The following is a 25,734-nucleotide window of genomic DNA, read 5'->3' as shown; positions in this document are numbered from 1 at the left end:
AAAAATACGTATGTACACAAACACACCTGAATTGACTATCTAATTTCTTGGGTACAGCAGATTAATAGGGATTGAGTCTAAATTGTTTAAAAGTAAAAGGAAACTTACTCCTCCCCATGTTTTCTTGTGGTCTGACAGCTCACTGGATGATGATCACCTGTACAAAACACAACACCGATACACAGTCAGATTCACAGAGGTTGAGTCTCTAAAAAATAAAAGTCACAATGATTCAGTCAACATGAGCACTTCCTTTCAGTGCAGTCTAATCTTTGCCACTTATATAAGTATTTTCTCTATCACAAAAGGTCATCTAAATGTGTAGGGCAGAGATATAGTGTTATGGAAATTTGGGTTCTTTATCACTTGTTATGACTTTGTTTACCTAGCATTAGTTTCTTTCCATGCCAAATAAAAATCCCCAGATTGCCATCTTTTAGGGCAAGAGATAACTGAAAAACTGGTGGACAAAATGCCAAAAGACTCCATTTTAATCAAGCTAGGCTTGCCTACCCTGGTATCTCCAATACCATCCTGTGATAATTCTGATATCCCCTGGAGAATAACATTTTCCTGAAAGGCATCATACAGCATTTCCCTAATCAAATTACACCGAGGCAAACAAGTCTCCACAAGAGGCTCCCAAAATTACATGGCCTATTACCCACTTTTTTGCAGTTAAAAAATCGGGGTGTCTGTGTGTTTGTGTGTGTGTGAGTGTAAGGGGGCAGAGAGATAGTTCAGCAGGTAGGGTGTTTGCCTTGCATGTAACTGACCTGGGTTTGATCCCCAGCATCCCATACGGTCCCCTGAGCCCTGCCGGATGTGATCCCTGAGCACATAGCCAGGAGTAAGCCCTGAGAACCGCTGGGCGTGGTCCCAAAACAAAGCAAAAAAGAATTGGTTTCTTAGTTCAATCATGTAGAGGTTAGCACTCTGAAATTACATACAGAGGAGAAAGACAAATACTGGATGATCTCACTCATTTGTGGTATGATGGGAAACAAAATGAGGGAACAGATAATATGAATTGACGACAAATTCTTGGTATTGAAATGCAAACTGAAAACTCCAAATTTTCTTGGGAGGTTGTGGGGGGGAAAGGTGAGCTGGATGTGGTAAAGGTACATGGGTCAGAGGGTCTTGGGCTCTTTGGTGGTGGTTACTGTACACCAAGACCATAAATGTCAATACTAGTGTAAACATACTGCCTTGACTATAATAGTTTTTAATAAAAAAGTGAGCCAGAGAGATTATGCTTGAATTAAGGTACCCAGTTCAATCCCTGGTATCACACAGTAACAAGAGCATCTTCAGGGAACCTGAGTAAATCCCAGCACTGCATTCTCGGCTCCTCACACCGAACCATCAGTCAGGCTGGTTAAGAAGTTCCCAGAATCCTGCTAGGGAACTCTCTCAAAAACTTTTCCTTAACTTGAAAAAAAAATTTAAAAGGAAGGGTTAAGAGCACAGATACACTCTGACCACAATGCTGCTCATTTTTTGCCACACAGTGCCACACTGTGATCTCCCGGGCCTACCTAAAACTTTTATCACGTACATTAAAAATCCAGAGTAGACACTGGGCAACTCTAGCATATGAGATATTTCCTAGGAAGCATCTCACTCTTGCTTCACGAAATCAGTGAAGGAACCCTTGGGACTTGACAAGGGCAGGAAATCAGAGATAGAAACAGGGCAGGGCATAGAGCAGCCCTTGCTCTCTTGTTGGCACGCAGCCCAGGCCACACCACAGCAGAGATTCCAGCCATCCCATACGGTCCCCTGAGCCCTGCCAGAAGTGATCCCTGAGCACATAGCCAGGAGTAAGCCCTGAGAACTCCTGGGCATAGCCCCAAAACAAAGCAAAAAAGATTTGGTTTCTTAGTTCTATCATGTAGTGGTTAGCACTCTGAAATTACATACAGAAGGAGAAAGACAAGCTTTAGCCATCTGCAAGGTCAAGCCAATGACCCGATCTGGGTAGGGAGCTTATTTTGGCAGATCTGCCTGATCTGGATACGCAGTCAATGGTCCATGCTGGCAGTGAAATCTATTCCGCCATCCCACCCAGGAAGAAAAAGAAATTCCAGGCAAAATTCAACTGTTGAGCAGAGCATGGAGACCCACATATCGAGGAGCCCAAACAGTACCCCAAGGCAAACTGGGAGTACATCTGAAGAGAAGCAGAGCTTGCTTCTAACCCCACCAAGTCATGAAACCCAACCCCCAACCCTAACCCACTGCTAAACAGGCTAGAGTCATACCTAGGCAGGAAGCCAGCCAGTAACTCCACCCAGTCAAAAGCATTGATTGTGGCTCCACTTGACAAGGAGGCCCTAGCCAAAGAGTGTTCACTAGCCTGCGAACTTCAACAAAGAAATATAAACCATATGAACAGGGGCTAAAGTGTACAGTGAGTAGGAAGGGCGCTTGCTCTGCAAATGGCTGGCTCAGGTTCAATCCCAGACATGCCATGTGATGCCTTTAGTCCCATAGGAGTTATCCCTAAGCACAGAGCCAGGAGTAAGCCCTAAGTACAACCAGGTGAGCCCTCCCTCGCCCCCCCCCAAAAAAAAAAGAATTATACAAACAGGGCTGGAGAGACAGCAAGAGGATAGAGTGCTAGCCTAGCCTTGCATGTGGCCAAGCCAGGTTCAATCCATGGCAGGAAATATGGTCCCTGAGTGCCATCAGGAGTGATCCCACCACTTAGGAATGAGCCCTGAATATAGCTGGGTGTGACCCAAAGCACAAACAAAAATTGTTTTTAATTAAAAACAATGAAACAAGACAAACCCCAGAAATCTCAGAACTGAAGAATACAGAGATTGAAGAATTCAGCAGAATAAAACTGCAATAGCATTTTAAGTTCTTATATATCAATAATTATGTTGTCTTCGGTGTCATCAATTCGGTTCTTGAAAACGGATTTTTAAGCAATGCAAGGTGCAGGGAAACCAATTTTACTGTGGAATAACTGGTATAGGAAGTTCTTATGACAATTAATCACCACAAAAATATCACCCAACTTCAAAATACCCAATACTTCTCATATTAGACAATTATTTGCATTCATTCATTTTCCAACCTGCTTATTCCAGTTCAGTAGGTGGTTGGAGTCTGACAACTCAGTGCGCAGACTGGGAAACAAACTGTGACACATGCATTCAAACATTTTCTTTCTCTCTATCCCCCCACCCACTATTTGGACAATTGATACAGACTAATAAACGTGATGTGCACATATTGAGGATGTGGAAGGAAACTGGAACAACTAAAGAAAGCCCAAACAGCAAACGAGAGAAAAATGAAAACTCAACAGTACTTCTCTTGGGTGGGAACCAATATTTTCCTCATCCACAGTATAACATGTATTTGAGGACCTGTGGTATTTGAGGACCTTTTGAAAAAAGACAGTACTGATAAAGAAAAATCACAGGGGGGTGCTGAGAGATAATACAGAGATTAATGTGCTTGCCATGCATCGTGCCAACTTCAGTTTGAATCCCTGGCAACACTTACGGTCCCCTGAGCACTGCCATGTGTCACTCCTGAGCACAGAGCCAGGAATAACCCGAGTACTACCAGTGGGTTACTCCTAAGCACAGAGATAGGAAGAGCCCCTAAGCACACCCAGGTATGTCCCCCACAAAATAAAAATAAATAAGAGTATGCTATCTAGAAAATATTCCTGTTTTAAAGACAGGGAATGAAAGGATGAGCTTCTGCTCCTAATAGGCTACAGTATCTAACCTAGGCATGTAGGTTATATACTTTATCATTTAGGTTTCTGTAAGTAAACTCCATAATGTACCTAAACTATATCATTTAGGTTTCTGTAAGTAAACTCCATAATGTACATATAATAAAGTACCTAGTGATACATTTATCAAAATGAACCCTTCATTAAGGTATGAGCAGCATGACTATAGATTTTAAGCTGAAAATGGTCATAAAAGATAATTATATAGTAACAGGATCAATTTATCAATTGATCTAGTTGTAAATATTTATAAATACGCATATATACTCAACATAGTCTTAAAGAACAAAGTTGAATGCATCAAACTTTCTAATTTCAAACCATAAAACAAAGGTATGGTACTTGCATAGAAACAAGTAGGGGGTCAGGAGATAACAGAGCAGTTATGGCACATGATTAGCACACTCCCAATCCAATTTTAATTCCTAGCACCATATGATCCCTGAGCATCAGCAGTTGCAGCCTTGGAGGTCCCCTGAGCACCACTGGGGTGACCCAGGTATCTTGGGCACTGCAGAGCCTGAACAGCATCTAATTCTCCAGCCAGCTAGAGAACTGTAGGCAGGTTGACTGCCTGTGGGGCGCCAGGTTTCCTGAGCACCACTTGGGATCCCCCACCCCCAAAAAACTGGCAAACAGACGAAAAGAACATAGTCTGGGAGCAAGAAATAAACTTATCATGTAGAGTCAAGTAATATTTTATAAAGTTGCCAAGAATGCTCATTGGAAAAAAAAAGAATTTCTTAAATAAATGGTGCTGGGGAAAGTAGATACATCCAAAATATTGAAATTGTATCTTGCACAACTGCTAGAAAAAATGTTAACTCAGAATTAAAGACTGAAATTTGGAATCTGAAACCATAAAACTTCTAAAAGGAAACCAAAAAAGCCCTTTATTCCTAGTCTTAGCAATGGATTTTTTTTTTGGCTATGACAGATAAAACACAATCATCAAAGGTAAAAGCAAAAGTAAATATGTGGGACTATATCTATCCAAAAAGCTTCTGCATAACAAAAGAAATGATCAGGGGCTGGAGAAATAGTACAGGGAGCACAGCGCTTGCTTTGCATGTGGCAAACCTAGGTTCAATCCATGGCACCACATACGGTCTCCAAACACTGCCAGAATGATCGTGAGAACAGAGCCAGGAGTAAGTCCTGAGCACGGCCAATTTGACAAAAAAAAAATCAATAATCAGCAAAATGAAAATACTCAATTCAAGAGCAAAGATGAAACAAACAAAAATGGCCAGCATGTCCTGGGGATTGTAGAGCAATCTTGTGGTAGAGCACTTCCCTGGCATGTGTGAGGCCAAGGGTTCAATCCCTGGAATTGTAGGGAGTTTGTACAGTAGAAGGAAGACAATGGACTTTTTTCAAAAGAAGAAATACAGTGGTCACCAGGTACATGGAGAGGTGTCCAACATCATTAATTATCCAGAAAAAGCAAACCAAAATCACAACAATAAATCACCTCAGACCTTGTAGGTCATTTATTAATAAAAAAATGATGGAAGGATACAGAGAAAGGGTTACCTTTGTATTCTGTTGGTGGGAACATAAACCTGTACTGTCGCTATTATAAAATTTAACTACTATGTGATCCAGTAACTCCACTTTGAGGTATACATATGAAGGAACTAAAATAACTATCTGGAATATATTCTGCACCACCATGTTCCTTACAAAACTAGAGGAAGTAATAGGTGATTATTTTCCAGAATGCCCTCTCACAGGGTGCTAAAAGGTATTTCATCAAAAAACATGGTTCTAAACAAACACATAGGAAATGTTGTCAAGATTAAATAAGTCTAGAAGACTTTTCAGAGCTTTAAAAATGCTGAAGAACAATGTGGCAAAATTATAGTTTCTCCTGTGCTTGACAAACAATTCTTTTGTAAGCAAACAATATTTCTCTGGAGTCCTATTTCTTGAAGTTCAATTTAGGAAACTGGAAAGATAACTGTTCAAGCTTCTTGCAGCTGTGAAATTTCATTATTTGCTAACAAGGTAGTGATTGCATGGAGCAAAAGAAACAAAGTGAATCAAAAAGGAAGTCAAGCGGGGCTGAATTCTTAGATAATTTTGGAGCCCAAAGGAACTATAGATAACACCTAATGATTTCTCAGCACCCCATCTTTCATTTAAATTAGCAGGCCATACTTTTAAAACGTCATCACATAGAACACCAATATAAATCATGGGTTAGGGTCAACTCTGCAGGTTAAATTGAGTTGGAGGGCAATAGACCCACCTGCTGTGATTTCTCCTTGAACCAGCCCAGACAAGCCTCATCAGAAACCCAGTACCACAGGAAGCAGAGATTGAAATATAGTGGCCCCTGATCCTTCAGATGAAGCTATTCGAAGAAGGAATGCAAAACAATCTAGAACTGTCACACAGATGTGTGCACTTTCCCGCGTGTCATCATAATTTTAGCTGTAACACCCCACAAGTCAGCTAAATAAAATAAACATTTTCATAAAGAGAATTAGAAAACATTTCTCACTCCAGGAAAGAAACATGAGAAAACTCAAGTTCTCTGTGCACTCTCTTAAAAACAAGAAGCTCTGAAAGTGTTAATGGGGAGTCATATGGTAGAATTGGAATTTAAGAAGATAACGTTGGCTCTGGCAGGAGTAGGGAAAGAAGATTTGACTGGGACAGTGGCTTGACTAGGGACACCAGAGTTCCTACTTATCAATCAAGATAAGCTACCAGAGATGTCAGGTAAATCTGGCAGGACTTCTTGTATTTAATTCCTTGTGTTAGCTTTAATATTTAACTAAGCTTTTTTTAAACAACAACAAAAGGGAATCAAGTTTATCTCAGTACTGTCAGGGGAACCACAAAGGAAAGGGTCATAAGACATTATACAGATTCAATACAACCCCCATAATAGTGATGACATTTTTCAGGGACTTTAAATAAATTTAACTAAAATTTGTATTCACTGTCACTGCCATTCTGTTGCTCATCAATTTGCTCGAGCGAGCACCAGTAACGTCTCCATTGTGAGACTTGTTGTTACTGTTATAGAATATGCCACGGGTAGCTTGCCAGGCTCTTCCATGTGGGCGAGATATTCTCAGTAGCTTGCTGGGCTTTCAGAGAGGGGCAGAGGAATCCAACCCGGGTCAGTGGCGTGCAAGGCAAACACCCTACCTCTGTGCTATCGCTCCAGCCCCTGAGCAAAAAAAGGTTGGGAGGCATCACATTCCCTGATTTTATTTTCATATTAATTATTTTTATTATGGGTTAGGTAACAGGGTTACAATAGTGTTCAGGTTTCTGGAATTGAGATACAAAGTTACTGCACACCAACGAAGTACCCATGACCTTCCCCACCCAACTCTATGTCACCTCTGGTCCAACATCTGTTCCCTCCCATCCTCCCCAATTTGTTGATTGATAGTTATAGTTTCAGTGCATACTGCTACCTTCCTAAGCACCACACATATGATCCTTTACATCTGAAGGAACTAGAAAAGGAGGAACAATCAATCAAAAGCCAGAAAGGATGAAATAGTAAAATTAGAAAAAAAAGTAAAATAGGATATCAAAAGATACAAAAGAGCAATAAAACCAAGAGCTGATAAAATCAATAAAATGGATAAACCCAATGCAGATTCACCTCCACACCTTCCAAAAAGAGAAAAATGTGATAAAGAGAATAAGAAAGCAAAGAGAAAAAGTTACAGACAAGACTACAAGAAATACGACAGATCGTAAGAGACTGTAAGCAAGCGAGTTGGAGAACCTAGACAAAATGAACAGTTTTTTGAGAACTGCTACTACCATCTAAGATTGAACAGGGAATAAATAAAAAGCTTTAACAAAACAATCATAACACAGAATTTGAAACTCTAATTAAAAGATTCCCTAAAAACAAAAGTTCAGGACAAGATGGTTTCACCAGTGAATTATATAAAAACTTCAAATATCTATCCTGCTCAAACTCTTCCAAAAAAATAAAAGGGGAATATTCTATGAGGCAAAAATTACTATTCCCAAATCACAAAAGGACAGCACAAATAAAAAGTATGGGCCAATATCTCTCATGAGCACAGGTGCAAAAATCCTCAACAAAATCTTGATGAATTAAATCCAATATCCTATCAAGATAATCACTCATCATGACCAAGTGGGAATCATCCCAGGGATGCAAAGATGAGTCAACAAACATACATTAAGTAATATCATATACTACATATCAACAAAAGGATTAAAATTATCATGATCATATCAGGAGATGCTGAAAAGCTTTTGAAAAGATATTAACATAGTTTTGGAATCACTAGAGTAATTGGGCAATAAAAAATGTAAATTAATACAAATAGGAAAAGAAGTAAAACTGTCACTATACATGGCATGACAATGTATACAGAAAACTCTAAAGATTACTACAAAAAACTAGAAACAATGAGTTCAGTAAAGTGGCAGTATAAACAAAATTACATAAATCTGTGCCCTTTGTATTATACATTGAGCTTGAGAAAAGAAAAATTAAGAAAACAATCCAATTAACAATTGCATTAAAAAGTAAATCTGACAAAGGAGATGAAATATCTATGCATTGTAAAACTGTCAGCCATTACTAAAAGAAATAGAAGATGCAAACAAATTGAAAGACACAGTATGCTAATTAATTGAAAGAATAAACATTAACATATCCATCATACCTACAGCAATCTACAAATTCAACGCAATCTACATCAATCTACAGATTTTACTAAAACAGCACTGGCATTTTTCAAGGAACAAGAATGAATGATTCTAAAATGTGTTTGAAATTACAAAATACCCTAAATAGCCAAAGCAATTCGAAGAGCAAAGAAGAAAAATGGAATGATGATTCCTTTGACTTAAACCATATTACAAAGCAACAGTAATTAAAACAGTGTAACACTGAAACAAAAGCAAGTACATAGATCAATGGCTTAAAATAGAGACAATAATTAATCCAGCCTTATATGAACATCAAATTTGCGATCAAGTCAATATACAATGGAGAAAAATAAGTCTTCTCAACAAATGATGTTGGTTAAACCATATTGCCACCTGCCAAGAAAAATAAAATTCAACCACAATTTAACACCAAAAAAATAAATAAAAATGGATTAAAAACTTTAATAATAGACCTGGAACAAAAATACATAAAAAAATAGGTGATACGCTCTAGGATGTCAACATTAGAGATGTATTTGGCGACTTAAACCTATCAACTGGGAAGATATTTGCACATCACACATTTCTGACAAGGGGCTAAATCCAATTTATGTAAATAACTTATACAATTCAACAAAGCAACAGCACAATGAAAATGAGCCCAAACTATGAAGAGACACTTTCCCAAACAAAGTGGTCCACATACACAAGAAAATAATGTTTAACATCCTAATTACAGAAATGCAAATCAAAACCATAGTGGCACCTCCACCTACACAGGCAAGAATGGTCTATAGTAAAAAAAAAATTGGAAACATTTTTTGAGGCTGCAGGGAAAAAGAAATTCTGGTACACTCATGCTGGGAATGTAAATTAATATATAGCTGGTATGTCAATTACTTAAAAGTTGAAAATGGATGGGTCCAAACCCATATAACAGTGCGCAAGATTCTTGCCTTGCATGTGGCTTATCTGGGTTCAATCCAGTCATCCTATATGGTTCCCAGAGTCCCACCAGGTGTGATCCCTGAGCATAGAGCCAGGGGTAAGTCCTGAGCACCACTCTGTGTAACCCAACCCCTTCCCAACTTCAAAACATAACAATGGAAGGGCTGTGGAGTTAGCTAAGCAAACTGAAGCACATATTTTGCATGAAGGAACCCTAAGTCTGATCCCCAGCATGGCATGGCCCCCTGAGTTCCACCAGGTTTGGCCCCCAAACTCAAATATATATGGAGATTCAATATAATAAGCAATATAATTCCTAGCATTTATCCAATGGATAGGAAAATATGAAATTAAAAGGATATTTGCTGCCCAATGCTCATAGCAGAATTATTCGCAACAGCTAAAACCTAGAAACAGCATAAAAATCCATCAATTTATGACTGATAAAGAAGCTATGTTACATTATACAGTGAGATCAATTTAAAATGGACTAAAGACATTGATATCCAAGCTGTTTCCATAGAACAAACTGAGGAAAACACAGGTAAGAATCTTCAAGACCTTGACCTCAGAGGAGTCTTTAGCTATACAACCTCACTGACAAGAAAAACAAAGCAGAAATAAACAAATGGGACATTATAAAACTAAAAGCTTCTGCACTGCTAAAGAAATGAAGCCTAAAATACAAAGATAACATACTAATTTACAGAAAATATCTCCACACCATACATCAGAGGACTAATCTCCAAGGCATACTTTCAACGTTCAAAAGCAATTAAAAATAAAACACCCTCATCAAAAAATGAGGGGAGGAGATGAATAGACACTTCCCTTAGAGAAAACAGACGGCCAACAGGCACATGAAAAAGGTTCATCATCAATGATTATCAGGGAAATGCAAATGAAAGCAACAATGAGATATATCACCTCACAAAGCACTGATTATCAGGGAGACGCAAATAAAAAATGACAATGAGATAAACACCTCACCTTAGTGTTTTTCACACAGACCTATGAAAAGGCTCTTGCATGGTTCACAATTTTTGGAAAATGGTTTGGAGACTTCTCAAAACACTGTCAATCGAACTTTTCTATCACCCTGCAGTCCCACTCTTAGACATCTACCCCAACACAAAAACATTAATCCAAAATGACATATACATAACATACCCATGTTCATCACATCAGTATTTACAATAGCCAAGACTTGGAAACAACCCAAGTACCTAATAATAGATGAGTGAATAAAGTAACTGTGGTATATATACATAATGAAATACTATTCAACTACCAGAAAAGTGAAAAATTGTTGTTTGCTTCAAGTAGGATGGAATTGAAGGTATAATACTGAGTAAAGTGAGTCAAAACAGAAGAGAAATACCGGATGGTTTTACTTATCTGCTGAGATTTCAATATTATTGTGACAAACTATGATACTGCAATAAAAATTAATTTTAAAAGAAAATATAATGGAGATTAAGAAAATTGTGATAACTCAATGGAATAGTAGACCATTTGTATGGTATGTGTGCTTAAAGGACAACTATTATTCCTTGAAAAGCGATGAAATTGTGTCCTTTGTGACAAACTGGATAGGACCTTGAGGTGATTGTGCTACGTGAAATAAGAGAAGTGAAAGATAATTTCATTCATACCTGGAATATATGAGTTACTAAAACAAATGAAGAGGCAAGAAGCAACAAACTAGACATTCAGTGAAAACTATGGTTAAAGGAAAAGGGGGTGACAGAGGAGCAAAAAAGTATAGTCAAAATGACATCTGCACTTATATGTTCATTGCAGCACTGTTTAAATTAGCCAGAATCTGGAAAAAACCCGAGTGCCCTAGAACAGATGACTGGTTGAAGAAACTTTGGTACATCTATACAATGGAATACTATGCAGCTGTTAGAAAAAATGAATTCATGAAGTTTGCCTATAAGTGGATCAGCATGGAAAGTATCATGCTAAGTGAAATGAGCCAGAAAGAGAGAGACAGACATAGAAAGATTGCACTCATCTGTGGAATATAGAATAACAGACTAGGAGTCTAACACCCAAGAATAGTAGAAATAAGTACTAGGAGGTTAACTCCATGGCTTGGAGGCTGGTCTCTCATTCTGGGCAACTCAGAGAAGGGAACACCAAGTAAAATGTGGTCGGAGGTCATGCGGGAGAAGGGTGACGCATGCCGAATGTAGACTAGAGACTGAACGCAATGGCCGCTCAACACCTTTATTGCAAACCACAACACCTAATCAGAGAGAGAGAACGAAAGGGAATACCCTGCCATAGTGGCAGTGTGGGGTGGGGGAGACGGGACTGGGGAAGGTGGGAGGGACGCTGGGTTTATTGGTGGTGGAGAATGGGCACTGGTGAAGGGATGGGTTCTCCAACTTTGTATGGGGGAAACATGAACACAAAAATGTATAAATCTGTAACTGTACCCTCACGGTGATTCACTAATTAAAAATTTAATTAAAAAAAGGGAAAAGGGGTGAGAGGAACAATATTTTGGGTAGTAAAATAGTGCCAGAAATTTGGTCATGGGAATGGTGACAATTACACACACATATAAAGATATAAAGCACAACTCTTGAAGTTCCATCATTATTGTCAACTAACTGTAAATCAACAAATACATTTGTTGAATACATAAGAATACATAAGGGGGGCCAGAGCAATACTACAGTGGGTACGGAGTTTGCCTTGCATATGGCCAACCCTGTTTCAATTGCCAGCATCCCACTTGGTCTCCAAACCACTGTCAGAAGTAATTCCTGAGTGCAGAGCCAGGAATAAACCCAGAACATCACCAGGTATGGCCCAAAACAACAAAAGAAAGAGAAAGAAAGAGAGAAAGCAAGCCAACATAATAATTGAAGTTTCTGAATCTTTTTATTGTTCCCTCTGGTTATTTAGCATATCATAAGCAACATGCTTGGAGGAGCACTGTATATTCCTGCCTTTAATCAATTAAAATATCTGATAAATTTTTTTGCTTGCCAAGCACTGCTCTATTCTTTAGGACAGTGTTCTCAACTGGGTCAATCTCCTCCACCCCTCCCTGACAGACATTCGGCCACTGTCTGCAGATATTTTTATTTATCATAACCGAAGTGAAGTGCTAGAAGCATCTAGTGGGTTGAGGGCAGAGACACTGTTAAACATCCTATAATGTACACAACATTTCCCCTACAACGAAGATTTAGTCAGTCTAAAATGTCAACAATGTCAAGTTTGAGAAACTCAGCTTTCAAGAAACAGTGATGAACAAGGAAGATAAATTCTTTTTCTGAAATTTGCTCTCCAGTGAATGTTACTGATGATATTCTCTTCCAGCAAACTGAAGTCAGAGTAATCGTCTATAGTCTTTAGAATTTATTCTCTGTGTAGATTTTGTACACGGGAGGCATGCTGGCACAGAGTACATTTCAGTTTCATGGTCTCTTAAGTAATGGCAGGTTGCTGTATGAATTAAAAAGTGAAATAATCCTGACTGACTTGAGAAGAGTATGCATCGAGACAGCAAGTCTAAGTACCAAAACACAACCACTTCTCTACAGATAATGAAATAGGACACATGAAAGACAAGAGCAGATTAAAAACCTGGTGATGCCAACGGGTCCTGCATAAATAAAAAGGTGATCCTGATACTCGACCTATGAAATACAGTATAAAACTAAGCATTGGATTGGGCCAATTTGAGATACTTTCTGGATTCTTCCTTCACCAATGAAGGACTTGAACAGGTTTTGGCAAACACTGCTGGAAATTTTAGTTTACAGAAATGTGCTGACCTCTTCTTGAAAAAGGATATTGCAAGAAATTGTCCAGATCCAAGCCTGCCCATATGCCAGTCTCCAGAGCCTCTCCAAGTGGTCTCCAGCCCTACCCTCTTCTACTGCCAGTTGAATTGTATACTTATATTGTAATAGACTTTTCCCCAATAAAAACAAAATTGTGACTAGCTTGAATGCTAAGAAAAACTTCTCCACTCAAGTGGGAAGCAGGCACTCCTTGAGATCTGGATCTCATATTACACGAATTAAACAGAGTTCTACCAACTCAACCGGATATGTGTTTTGCCACTGCATATGAAAAGATATGATGCCTTCTCTAATAATTACATGCTAACTGACCTTGGGACAAATTATTTAACTCTTCCTTAACTTCTACTTCTTCAGTCACAAGGTTACTAAGAGAAGCCCTAATTTTCATAGGCTTTTGAGGGAAAATAAATGAAAAAGAACAGCTAGGGGGTTGCAGAGATAGTACACTAGGTAGGACTCGACTTGCATGCATCTGACCTTGGTTTATTCCCAGGCACCAAATCCAGTCCTCTGAGCACTGTCCAGAGTGATCACTGAGTAAAGAGCCAGAGGTAAGCTTGAGCACTGCTAGATATGGCTCCAAACCCATTCTCCCCTCCCCCACCCTCAAAAAGAACAACTTTAGAATACTTACTGTTGTCACAGTAAGCAGGGTCTATGAGGACTGTAACAGTTTTCCCCCTAAAACATCTAGGCTCCATCATGTTCTTATTTCCCTCCCAGATGCCACCAGAACTGACTCAAGAAAGAGGAAAGTGGGGCCAGAGAAATAGCTTTGCAATCTAGAGGCCTAGGTTCAATAGCCAGCACCACATGGTCCCTGAGAACCACCAAGAATGACCTTTGAGGAATATGCCTGTCACAAAGGCAGGGGGTGGGAAGGGGTGGGGTGGGAAGGGGGATACTGGGAACACTAGTGGAGGAGAATGGGCACTGGTGCTGGGATGGGTGCTCAATCATTGTATGACTGAACTGTAATCATGAAAGTTTCTAAGTTTGTAACTTATCTCATGATGATTTAATAAAAAAAAAGAATGACCTCTGAGGACTGCCAGGTGTGTCTCAGAAATAAAAGATGAGAGACAGAGAGAAAAAAGGGAAAGAGAGAGAAAAAGAGAAAGGAAGGAAGGAAGGAAGGAAGGAAGGAAGGAAGGAAGGAAGGAAGGAAGGAAGGAAGGAAGGGAGGGAGGGAGGGAGGGAGGGAGGGAGGGAGGGAGGAAGGAAGGGAGGGAGGGAGGGAGGGAGGGAGGGAGGGAGGGAGGGAGGTGAGGGAGGGAGGGAGGGAGGGAGGGAAGGAGGGAAGGAGGGAGGGAAGGAAGGAGGGAAGGAGGGAGGGAAGAAAGAGGGAAGGAAGGAAGGAAGGAAGGAGGGAAGGAGGGAGGGAAGGAAGGAAGGAAGGAAGGAAGGAAGGAAGGAAGGAAGGAAGGAAGGAAGGAAGGAAGGAAGGAAGGAAGGAAGGAAGGAAGGAAGGAAGTGAGGAAAAGAAAAAAGGTAAGTTTATATGTATAATGAATAAGTTGAGGTGAACTTTTGAACTTTTAAGGTTAAAACTTAGTTTTAAAGTTCTAGCTTCAGCTACTTGTACCAGCATCATGAGTTCTTTAATAGCTTCCTCTGTGATTTCTAAGATGTCCCCTACATGCCCCTCTTTCACAAGCCTTCGAACAATAATCACAGCCTGGAAACTCCTAATATTGGTAGGAGTTCTTCCAGTAATCCTCCATGATTCAATTATAGTCCGCTCTTTGAAACACTGCAGGCTACATTTTAATTTGCAGAGAAGCACTTCAATGCTGGCTTTATTTTTCAGCCGCATGCTCTCTTGCTAGGTAGATCCATCATTTCCTTGCCCTGCTCTGTGCTCAAACACATTACTTAAATTTCTGGTCATCCTACTAAACGATTTGCTGGTCCCAGTGCCCTACTCTTCACAAGTCCCAAGGACCTTCCAATTTTAAAGGTCTGAGAAGGCCTGAGGGGCCTGCGGCATACTCTATAAAGATGAAATGGGGCTCACGCTCTTCATGGTACCTCTTAAGAGCTCAGAGAGGCGGCATTTCAGAGTCTTCTGTAAGAGATGGGTTTATAACTATGCTTCTTAGAGTTTCCTTTTTACATCTTTTCCACTTCCACATCGTTCATAAAGACCTAAATTACAAAGATTTTATTTGATCTTTGATTTTATGATCATAAATCATAAAACTTCAACTGGCATATGTTGAATATGAATAAGAAGGCAGTTGCACATTTCATCTTATCAGTGCTTGCAAAAAACCCTTATGAGACAGATACAAAATTACTGATAGATGATGAAATCAAATTTTAGAGAAATTAACAGTCAAATAACTAGTAAGTAGGGATATCATAGGACTGTTACTTTTATCACCATATTTACATCAAAAGTTTTCATATTATAATTGCACAGCCCAATACTGTCACAAACACACCTGTAACTAGTATTCAAAGCAAGAATCCAAACACATCACATTCCAGGATTCTAATCTGCAGTCTCACACAAAATTCAGTTTTATTTCAATAATAATGACTAAGTGCAGTCATTCTGATACTATTTACTATATAGTGCAGTAATTTTGGTAAGAATTTGAGACTGTATAAGATACATGTGATCCTGCCTTAATGAAGCTTAAATCTATAAAAGTAATAATATTTTAAAGTCATACTTAAAATAAAATAAGTTTTAGAGGGATTTAAATAAGTTCACTATTCTTCAGCACAGCAACAAAAAGAAGGGATTGCAGATAGACACAGATGGTTGAATCATGCAATGCTTTACCTGGGGGAAAAACTTCAGTTTTACTATGAATCTAATGGGTAACCACCACAAAAGACTCCAGCATTCACAAAACAAACCTAACTCCAAAGAACTTGCTTAATTTTTAATCTTTATATAAGTACTTTTAGCCACTCATTTCACTAAGTCCAATAACTTCAATGACAAACATAAGTAACAAAAATGTATATATGTGAAATATATAATTATGTATAATTTTAAAATTTCAAATATTTAATAAGCATGCATATACTATATAAATATTTATAGATGGTGCTCTTCCCTGTGATGTGTGTGCTAAAGGAAGATCACCACAAGTGCTACCAGATATTGCTGAATTCCTTGGATATTAAAGTAGGAAAGAGGAATGGTATTTATATGATTGTGTAAGACAAGCTCTTAGAACACTCGTCTTTTGTAGTTAATCAATGACACTGCTAAATGCCATAGGTCAATGAACTTTTTCTAAATGTCCAGGGAGTAAAATATGCTGCTGGGAATCGAACCGGTGTTGGCCCAGATGCAAGGCAAACAAGCACCTGATCAGCTGTGCTATCTGGCCCCTAGTAAAAAGAAATACAAGCAAGCTCGGTATAAATATTACTGAAATATAAAGATTCACCATCGGTGAAAGAAACTTTTAGGCTAGAGATATTAATTTTATATGACAGTGAAACTTATACTTCAAGTACATAATAAAATATTCAATATAATGGTGGAACTAAATAAATCATGCTAAAACTAAGTTCTTTCTATGAGTAAAAAAGTCGACACAAACTACCTAAGAAGCACTTTATAAAGTCAGTTTAATTCCTTGACAAAAGGTTTCATTTCATCCACTATAATGTGTCAGTGATCATTTCCATGCAAATAAGACACAAATTTATATATCCAGCTTTGAACTTTCCTAACTTCACAATTCCAGTCTCATGGAAATTTGCACTTGGCAATCATGCCAACACTTAAAATATTACAGATCTCAAACCAAGTATTTGCTTCACCACACTTATAAGTTAGCTTCCCATGTACTTGGGGAAAATGAGGGGGTAAAAATGGAAAAGAACAGTAACAGCAAAGAGGCCAGAATAATGGCTGGAGCAACAGCACAGTGGATAGAGCATTTGTCTTGCACGCGGCCGACCCAGGTTCGATTCCTCTGTCCCTCTCAGAGAGCCCGACAAGCTACTGAGACTGTCCCGCCCGCACGGCAGAGCCTGGCAAGCTAGCTGTGGTGTATTTGATATGCCAAAAACAGTAACAAGTTCACAATGGAGACGTTACTGGTGCCCGCTGGAGCAAACTGATGAACACCAGGACGACAGTGCTACAGTGCTACTCCATATGGCCAACTGAGCCCAGAAGTGATTCCTAGCTCAGAGTCAGGAGTAAGCCCTGAGCATTGCCAGGTGTGCCCCCTCCCCAAATTATATCCTTCCTCTTTCTCAGTCTAGATTGGATCCCTTGGGGTAAAGGACAGAAAAAAAATGTCAGTGGAGCCTAGAATAGAACGGCCAGACTCAAAGGGAACAAATAAATTCAGAGCAGTATGCCATTTTTAAGTGAGAGGCATTGCTTTAATGCCCAGGGATTTCCTGGGAATGAATTTAGCATCAGAAACCATAAGTACAAGTATACGAAGAAAATCTTCCATGCTAGTAAATGGTGAGGATTTCCCTTGGGCAGTAACTACTGTTTCTACGCCGAGGACCTCCCTGCTAGGAGACCTGTCATTGTCTGATGTTTTGTCTATTCCTACATCCAGTTCACTCCATACAGACAGCCATCTATGCACACTCCTTGGAAGATCAGCCCTGAAAAACAGATTATCTACATACTGAAAGCGCTTAGCATATTTCTCCTTACCTTTAGCAAGGAGGTCAGATGGAGATGACAAAGAAGTAGGAATGAAAGGAACATGAGTGCTGGTAGGATATTTGAAGGCAGGGCTCTATTCATAGGTTTAATATCAAGAGGAATTGAGAACTTAGGCTTTTAGCTTACGATCCCATTGATAATATCAGTAGGTAGTAACATGGCAATGTTATTGATCATTATATTAATTCCTTTAACCTTCACCATTTGTAAGCCTAATAATATCCTAAGTACCAGGGGTACAGATAAGTAATTGGATGCAGAATAGCTGGCAACTCGCCCAAGGTCATGTGGTTTGTAAAGAACTAAAACTAGAACCCAGGCATTCTCATTTGCAATGTTCTTGACTGGACATATAAGGGTAGGGGTGGTATCTTCTCTAAAAGGAGTTCTAAGAATTTACAGAAAAAGTATATTGAACTATCTAGGAATACAGTATACTAAGTGTGGATTCCTTGGGTATGGAGTCACTAGGGAAAGGAGGAGAGTGGAAGCAAGAGTCCAGTTTCACAGTCCCTTCCCAAGTATCCTTTTCTTCTTTATATATTTATAGTCTGTGTACAAGCCCCAGTGGCTGGAGATCAGAGGGAACACCCTTAGGATGGCAAGGATACCCAGGCTCATGTACCATTTTGATTTTTGGTTGGGTTTTGTCTTTTTTTGTTTTGTTTTGCTACTGGTGCCCGCTAGAGCAAATCAATGAACAATGGGATGATGGTGCTACAGTGCTTTGTTTTGTTTGGGGGTAACACCCAGCCGTGCTCAGGGCTGACCCCTGGCTCTGCACTCATGAATCACTCCTGGCAGGGATCAGGAGATAGTATGTGGTGCCAGGGATAAAATCTGGCTCAGAGGCATGCAAGAGTTATCTGTCCAGGCCTCCTCTGCCCTCTGAGTAGGTCCTTCAAGAAGTCAGTCCTGTCTATTCCAATAACTACGAATTTTAAAGACATTTTTATGTATGTAAGAAAAGTATTTTAGCTATTAAAAAGAATGAAAGAAGAAATTAGTATAAAGAGGCAGGAAGAAACCTTGGGGCTGTCAGGTTACTAATTATCTTGATTGTGATGACAATTTGAAGGGTGTCATTCATAAAAATGCATCCAATTATATACTTTAAACATATTCATGCCCAACATTATCTAGATTATACCTCAACAAAGCTATCACTGTATCACTGTCATCCCGTTGCTCACAGATTTGCTCGAGCGGGCACCAGTAACATCTCCATTGTGAGACTTACTGTTACTGTTTTTGGCATATTGAATATGCCACGGGTAGCTTGCCAGGCTCTGCCGTGTGGGCGAGATACTCTTGGTAGCTTGTTGGGCTCTCCGAGAGGGAAGATTTGAACCTGGGTCGGCCGCAAGCAAGGCAAACGCCCTACTCGCTGTGCTATCACTCCAGCCCAACAAAGCTATGTTTTATTTATATATTCATATGAAACATTTATAAATAAGCCTAACACTTATAAAGATGCTGTCCACAATGATTAAGAAAAAAATTAGAAGAGTATGATGTAACTGGGAAAATACATATAAACACATGAAACATATTGTAGAGATAAAATTATATATATGTAAATATAAGTACCCTCTAATGGGAGGGAACATTATTTTGAATTATTATTGTTGGTTTAGAGACTACATCTTGTAGTGCTTAGGGGCTATTCCTGTCTCTGTACTTGTGGGGGAGGGGTCACTCTTGGTGGTACTGTGTAGCCAGGGATAAAACCAAGATCACCTGCATGCAAGGTAAGTGCCTTTTCCCGCACCAAGATCACCTGCATGCAAGGTAAGTGCCTTTTCCTGCACTTAAGCTGAGAGATATTTGTTACCTGTGATAATAATGTAGGGAGCTCTCACTGAGGAATCTCAACAGGTAGGTTAGCAGATTCTTTAGCCCTAATCAACCCTACACATATTGTAGGCCCCAGATGACATCTTGATAAACATCCTCATTAAAAATCTGAGCAAAGTTCTAGGAAGATGGCTTAAAGAGTTTGAACAAATGCTTTGCATACCAGAGCCCCTGGTTCAATTCTCAGTATGATATGGCCCCTGAGCACTGCTGAAGCAACCAGTAGCCTTGAGCACTGCTGGGTGGGGTTCACAAAACAAAAGGAGTCTGAGCCCAAACCACTCAACTTAGATATTCCTGGAGTGCTTACCCTCAGGAACAGTGTGAGATAATGTTTGCTTGGTGGTTGTTTTGGAGTCACATCTTGTTTTCTTGGAGGGGTTCATTTTCAGCAGTGCCCAGGAGACCAAGTAGGTCAGGAATCAAAGCCAGGTCTTAACACATGCAAGTCAAGAGCTCTATCATTGAGTGCCCCCACAAGCCTAAACATTTGCTGTTTTAAGTTCTAAGGTAATCTGTAGTAGATGTTACGCTACTTACTACTCTTTGTGTGGGAAATATTAAAATACAGCACATGTATGGAAAAATAAACATACATGTACACCTTGTTGAATTTTGGCAAAAGTGGGCCCATCCACGTAACCATGTCAGGATACAAAACAACATTTCCAGGGGCCAGAGCGATACAGTACAGTGAGTCGGGTGTTTGCTTCACAGAGGCTGACCTGGATTCAATTTCTGGCACCCCATATGGTCTCCCAAGACATGCCAAGACTGATTCCTGAGCACAGAGCCAGGAGGAAGCTCTGAGCCCCGCTGGCAGTGGCCCAAAAAATGATATGAAAATTAAAAAAGAACTAAACATTTCCAGCACCACAGAAGTTCACTCCTACATACCACACCTCAGCCCCCTGTCAATTACTACCTCCCAACACAGGTACCCACAAACCTGATTTCTTCTCTTCCCTTCCTGTTCACTTTCTCTTCCTTACCCTTTTCTCCCTTCCTCTACCTCTCCCCGCCCCCATCCTTGTTGTTGTAATGAGGAGTCTCACACTTCCACTGTGGTGCTCATACACATCTGTCAGACACCTGGGGTCCGAAACAGCAGAGAAACTGGGACCACATTCAATACATGTGAATGACACATAGGACTGAACCTGTCATTTCATACTTTTAAGGAAGGTACCTTTGCCTCTGCCCCCACTAGTCTTGTATGAGTTTTTGACCTTGTACAGAGGAATTCTAGTGCATTCTCTTTTAGAACAAGTATCTTTTGCTCAATATCCTGTGTGTTAGTTTCATTCATATTGTTGCATGTAGTTACAATTCACTCCCTTCTTACTGTTAGCCATGTCTCCATTGATTTATTCATTTTACTACTGATGGCCATCTGGTGGGTTCATCACAAATAGTACTGTGAAGATTCTTCTCTATACTTTTCATTGAACACTTACACCTGTTTGTTTTGTGCACAGAACCAAAAGTGGAATTATGGGGTTAACAGGCATGCACATATTTAGCTCTACTATAACAAAGTTTTCCAGATTGTTTGTGCCAACAGACACTATCAAGAGTTCCAGTTGCTCCACATTCTTGCAGACTCTGTAGAATTTTTATCCAGTGAGTGTCAACAGTGTTGCAATATCCATTTTCCTAATAAGCAAAGGAACTGAATACCTTTTGTGTACAGTAACTGGACATTTGGACATTTTTGTAAAAAACCAGTTTCAGGAGGCTAGAGAGAGAGCATAGAAAATAGGTCATTTGCCTTGTATGTGGCCAACCTGGAATCCCTGCCCTGGCATCATTGGGAGTAATTTTTTTAAATTTTTTATTAGAGAATCACTGTGATGTACAGTTACAAACTTATGAACTTTTGTGTTTGCATTTCACTCATACAGTGATCATTTACCCATCCCTCCACCAGTGCCCATTCACCTCCACCAATGATCCCAGTATCCCTCTCACCACCCCCACCCCCCTACCACCACCCCACCCTGCCTCTGCAGCAGGGCATTCCCTTTTGTTCTCTCTCTTTTTGGGTGTTGTAGTTTGCAACGAGGTATTGAGTGGCCTTCATGTTTGGTCTATAGTCTACTTTCAGTTCGCATCTTCCAACCCGAATGGGTCTTAACAGGAATAATTTCTGAGAGCAGAGCCAGGAGTAAGCCCTGAGCACCTCTGTATGTGGCCTCAAAACAAAAGCAAAGAAATGGAATTACTTGTTGTTACTGTTTTTGATCTATGAATACGCCACGGGTAGCTTGCTAGGCTCTGCCATGCGGGTAAGATACTCTCGGTAGCTTGCCAGACTCTCCGAGAGTCCGGAGGAATCGAACCCATGTCAGCTGTATGCAAGGCAAATGCCCTACCCGCTGTGCTATCGCTCCAGTCCAGTCACTGTCTAGAAAACATTTTTTTGTGAAGGAAAGAAGGGGCAGAGAGAGATGAGCATTGACCATAGTACATAGTGCTATATAATTCAGGGTAGTCTGGTGCTAGTAGGAGAAGCAGTAAACAATCTACAAATGGAAAAATATATCACATCTATAAGTATGCTCCCAATAACACACACTTCTCAAGAGGGAAAAATGGTCACTTATACATATATGTATATGTGTGTATATATACATATACGTATTTGCATATAATACTTGGACAGCCACTAAATATTTATTCACCTTTCTTTAACCTCACAAGCATACATTAGGCTCTGCTCCTTTGTTCTTTTATGAGTTACCAGAATGCACTATGGCATTAGCTTATTTTTAGTTTACTGATTAAATTTTAATAAGACTCTTCAGATAGCAGAACAATCAGTTAAAGAAAGTTAATATTTCTGGATGAGATCAATGCATAATGGACACAATATGTGAGTGAAAGAGTAGAAGAATAAACAATGTGGCTTTTTATGAGGTTAGATACACTGAACTTCAAAATGCACAATATTTACAACTCCACCAGAAACAAACAGGTTCTCCCATTTTTAATATTCCCATTGCCTTTGTGAGTAGGCAGATCACCAAAAAATGGTAAAGACTAAGAATCTGTTGCAGAGGCTATTACCCTGGTCCCCCACCACTTTTTGAGAACCCCCATCTCACTCCTCCCTCCAAAAGTGAAGTTTTATCTTGATATAATACAAGGTTGTATGACTATCTAATAAAGTATGTCACTGTAACAAATATATTCAAGGACATTACATCAAAGTTACTGGATGAACCGAAACGTAATGACTCCCACATAGATAATTAAAACATTAATTTCAACTCTTAAAGGGCTCGAGCAATACTGCAGTGGGTAGGGCATTTGCCTCGCACGTAGTCCACCTGGGTTCGATCCCCAGAATTCCATATGGTTCCTCGAGCACCGCCAGGAGTAATTCTGAATGCAGAACCAGGAATAACCCCTGAGCGTCATGAAGCAGAACCCTCAAAGCCAAAAAATAAATAAATGAATAAACAACCTACGTGCTTAAAAAATTCAACTCTAAAGAAGATATATTTTACAGGTACATTCTAAAATAAGATGTATGGTTTCTTAGATTTTTTTTAAATAGAAATTTCTTTCACATTTCTGAAAGAAAAAAGCTGACAACAGCATGTATCAGTAAGAATTATATTCTAGAGGCTGGAGCACAGTGGGGAGGGCATTTGCCTTGCATGCAGTTGACCCGGGTTTGATTCCCAGCATCCCATATGGTCCCCGAGCACTGCCAGGAGTAATTCCTGAGTGCAGAGCCAGTAGTAACCCCTGTGCATCGCTGGGTGTGACCCAAAAAGCAAAAAAAATAAAAAATAAAAAAGCAGAAAAAAGAACTATATTCTATGAAAAAATGAATATTAGTTTGTTGATAAGGTAAAATTAAAAAAGCCTCTGCAGCAATGATTCATTGAAAAATACTGTCTTCTGCAAATGGAGCCCAGACAAAATGGTAATGATGGATTTATAGGAGAAGGTATTCCACAGTTACCACTGGCAACAATAACCACCTAGGTAAAGAAAATTTAAAGATGATGGGGACTGTTGGATTTGAATTATCTGTTGCTCTTGCTTATAAATTCCACTGCTCAACCTAATTGAAATTGAGAGTTATGAATTCTCAGATAAAAAACAGAAGAGTAATGAAACCAAGGTCTTGGAGAGTCCACAACCTGGAAAATGAACCTAATCACATTTGACTAGAATTTTCCAATTCCCAAAAGGAGATTTTATTTTATAACGATGCCCTATTTTGTTTTATGCCGGCAAGAATCACGTATACCTTACTTGATACAATGCCCTCACACAAATCACTATATTTGAGCCATACTGAACTTGCAAAGGTTACTAAATTAAAAGACTGTATTTAACCTAGCTCAACTCATATGATATTCTGTTCTGTGTCCAACATTTTTCATTCATGCATTATAATAAACTTCCTATGAAATTAGATACTTCATAAATATAATTCTTAATGAAAGCATATTTATGTACCATAACTTAAAAGTTCCCTGAATACTTTCACTCAGAAACTGTGACAGCCATAATTTTTAAAATTTATACTATTAAGAATTGGTTTGATTTTTGCTATAATAAATAATGTAGCAATATATATTTTAAGTATAAATTATTATTGTCACATCTTAGAATTTCCTTGGGAGAGACAAAGGTGAGGATCTAGAGACAGGCATCTTGAGACAAAGTGATCTTATCTTTTGGGGTAAACAAGTATATATTACTAAGAAAATCAGAAGGAGATATCTGCCTTTCACATCAGTGCAAATCAATTTGATCAGCCTGCTTCTTGATACCTAGGAACAGAAAATACATATAAAATGTAGCTGAAATAGAATTTTCAGAATTAATGAGAACACTGGATCATACAGGTTGGTATGGGAGAGTTGACCTCAACCTACTACCTCTTTCTGATTCTTAATCCAATGTAATACATTTGGGGAACAGTTTTCTCTCCTTGAAACGGAACTCTCTGAGAAAACTCTGGGAGGAAAAGGCTGAAATACAACTTGTGCATGCCTGGGATAATATTTCGCAGGAGTCACTATGCCTTGAATAATATATTGCAGAAGTCACTGTCATCTCGTTGCTCATCGATTTGTTTGAGCAGGCACCAGTAATGTCTCCATGGTGAGACTTGTTACTGTTTTGGCATATCAAATACGCCATGGGTAGCTTGCTAGGCTCTGTCATGCGGGTGAGATACTCTCGGTAGCTTTCCGGGCTCTCCGAGAGGGGAGGAGGAATCGAACCCGGGTTGGCCGAGTGCAAGGCAAACACCCTACATGCTGTGCTATCGCTCCAGTCCATTGCAGAAGTCATTAGATGCAAATTATTAAATAAAGGTTGCTTTACTCCTACCCCTCAAATTGTTATATCTAAAAGCTCAGCAGCTGGGCAGGGATGTGGGGGACATGCCCTGCAAGTGTGAGATGGTGGGCTCTATTCCCCTCCTTGCACCACAAAAATAAATGAAATTTAACTGGGCTGGAGTGATAGCACAGCGGGTAGGGCATTTACCTTGCATGCGGCCGACCCGGGTTTGATTCCTCCGCCCCTCTCAGAGAGCCCAGCAAGCTACTGAAGAGTATCTAGCCCAAGACAGAGCCTGGCAAGCTACCCATGGCGTATCTGATATGCCAAAAACAGTAACAAGTTTTACATGGAGACGTTACTGGTGCCCACTCAAGCAAATCAATGAGCAATGGGATGACAGTGATAACAGTGTACTTCTGGATATCACCTAACTCGGCATTGGAGATCAACAAATCATGATAAACAAACAAAAAAAGCAAAACAAACCGAATCTTCAAATTAACTTAATATTTCAATATTTAATTAATTCTGTTTACTGATCCTTTACCTAGTTCTGCAAAGATTTAAAGCTATGGTATGCCTCTCAGTGTCTGTGTTGCAAGCCATAATGCCCAGAAGTAGAGAGAGAGTATGGGGAATATTGTCTGCCATGGAGGCAGAGGGAGGGTGGGAAAGGGGGG

General features: G+C 39.5%; 1 protein-coding gene and 1 long non-coding RNA gene across 2 annotated transcripts in view; one reads left to right on the top strand and one right to left on the bottom strand.

The window, feature by feature from the left end:
- Window positions 1-25,734, bottom strand: part of LOC101551542 (transmembrane gamma-carboxyglutamic acid protein 1) — a 129,692-nt gene that overhangs the window by 63,068 nt on the left and 40,890 nt on the right. Inside the window, exon 2 of the mRNA XM_055122412.1 lies at window positions 109-157. Within this exon, the coding sequence (XP_054978387.1) occupies window positions 109-118 (10 nt within the window). The 5' untranslated portion in view covers window positions 119-157. The remainder of the gene's footprint in view (window positions 1-108; window positions 158-25,734) is intronic.
- The window catches only part of LOC129400023 (uncharacterized), a 112,204-nt gene that overhangs the window by 55,905 nt on the left and 30,565 nt on the right, over window positions 1-25,734 (top strand). The window lies entirely within an intron of this gene.

This window comes from Sorex araneus, chromosome X (genome assembly GCF_027595985.1).
Source record: "Sorex araneus isolate mSorAra2 chromosome X, mSorAra2.pri, whole genome shotgun sequence".
NCBI lineage: Eukaryota > Metazoa > Chordata > Mammalia > Eulipotyphla > Soricidae > Sorex > Sorex araneus.
Note: the sequence above shows the minus strand (reverse complement) of the source record. Positions and strands in the feature narration are given on the sequence as shown.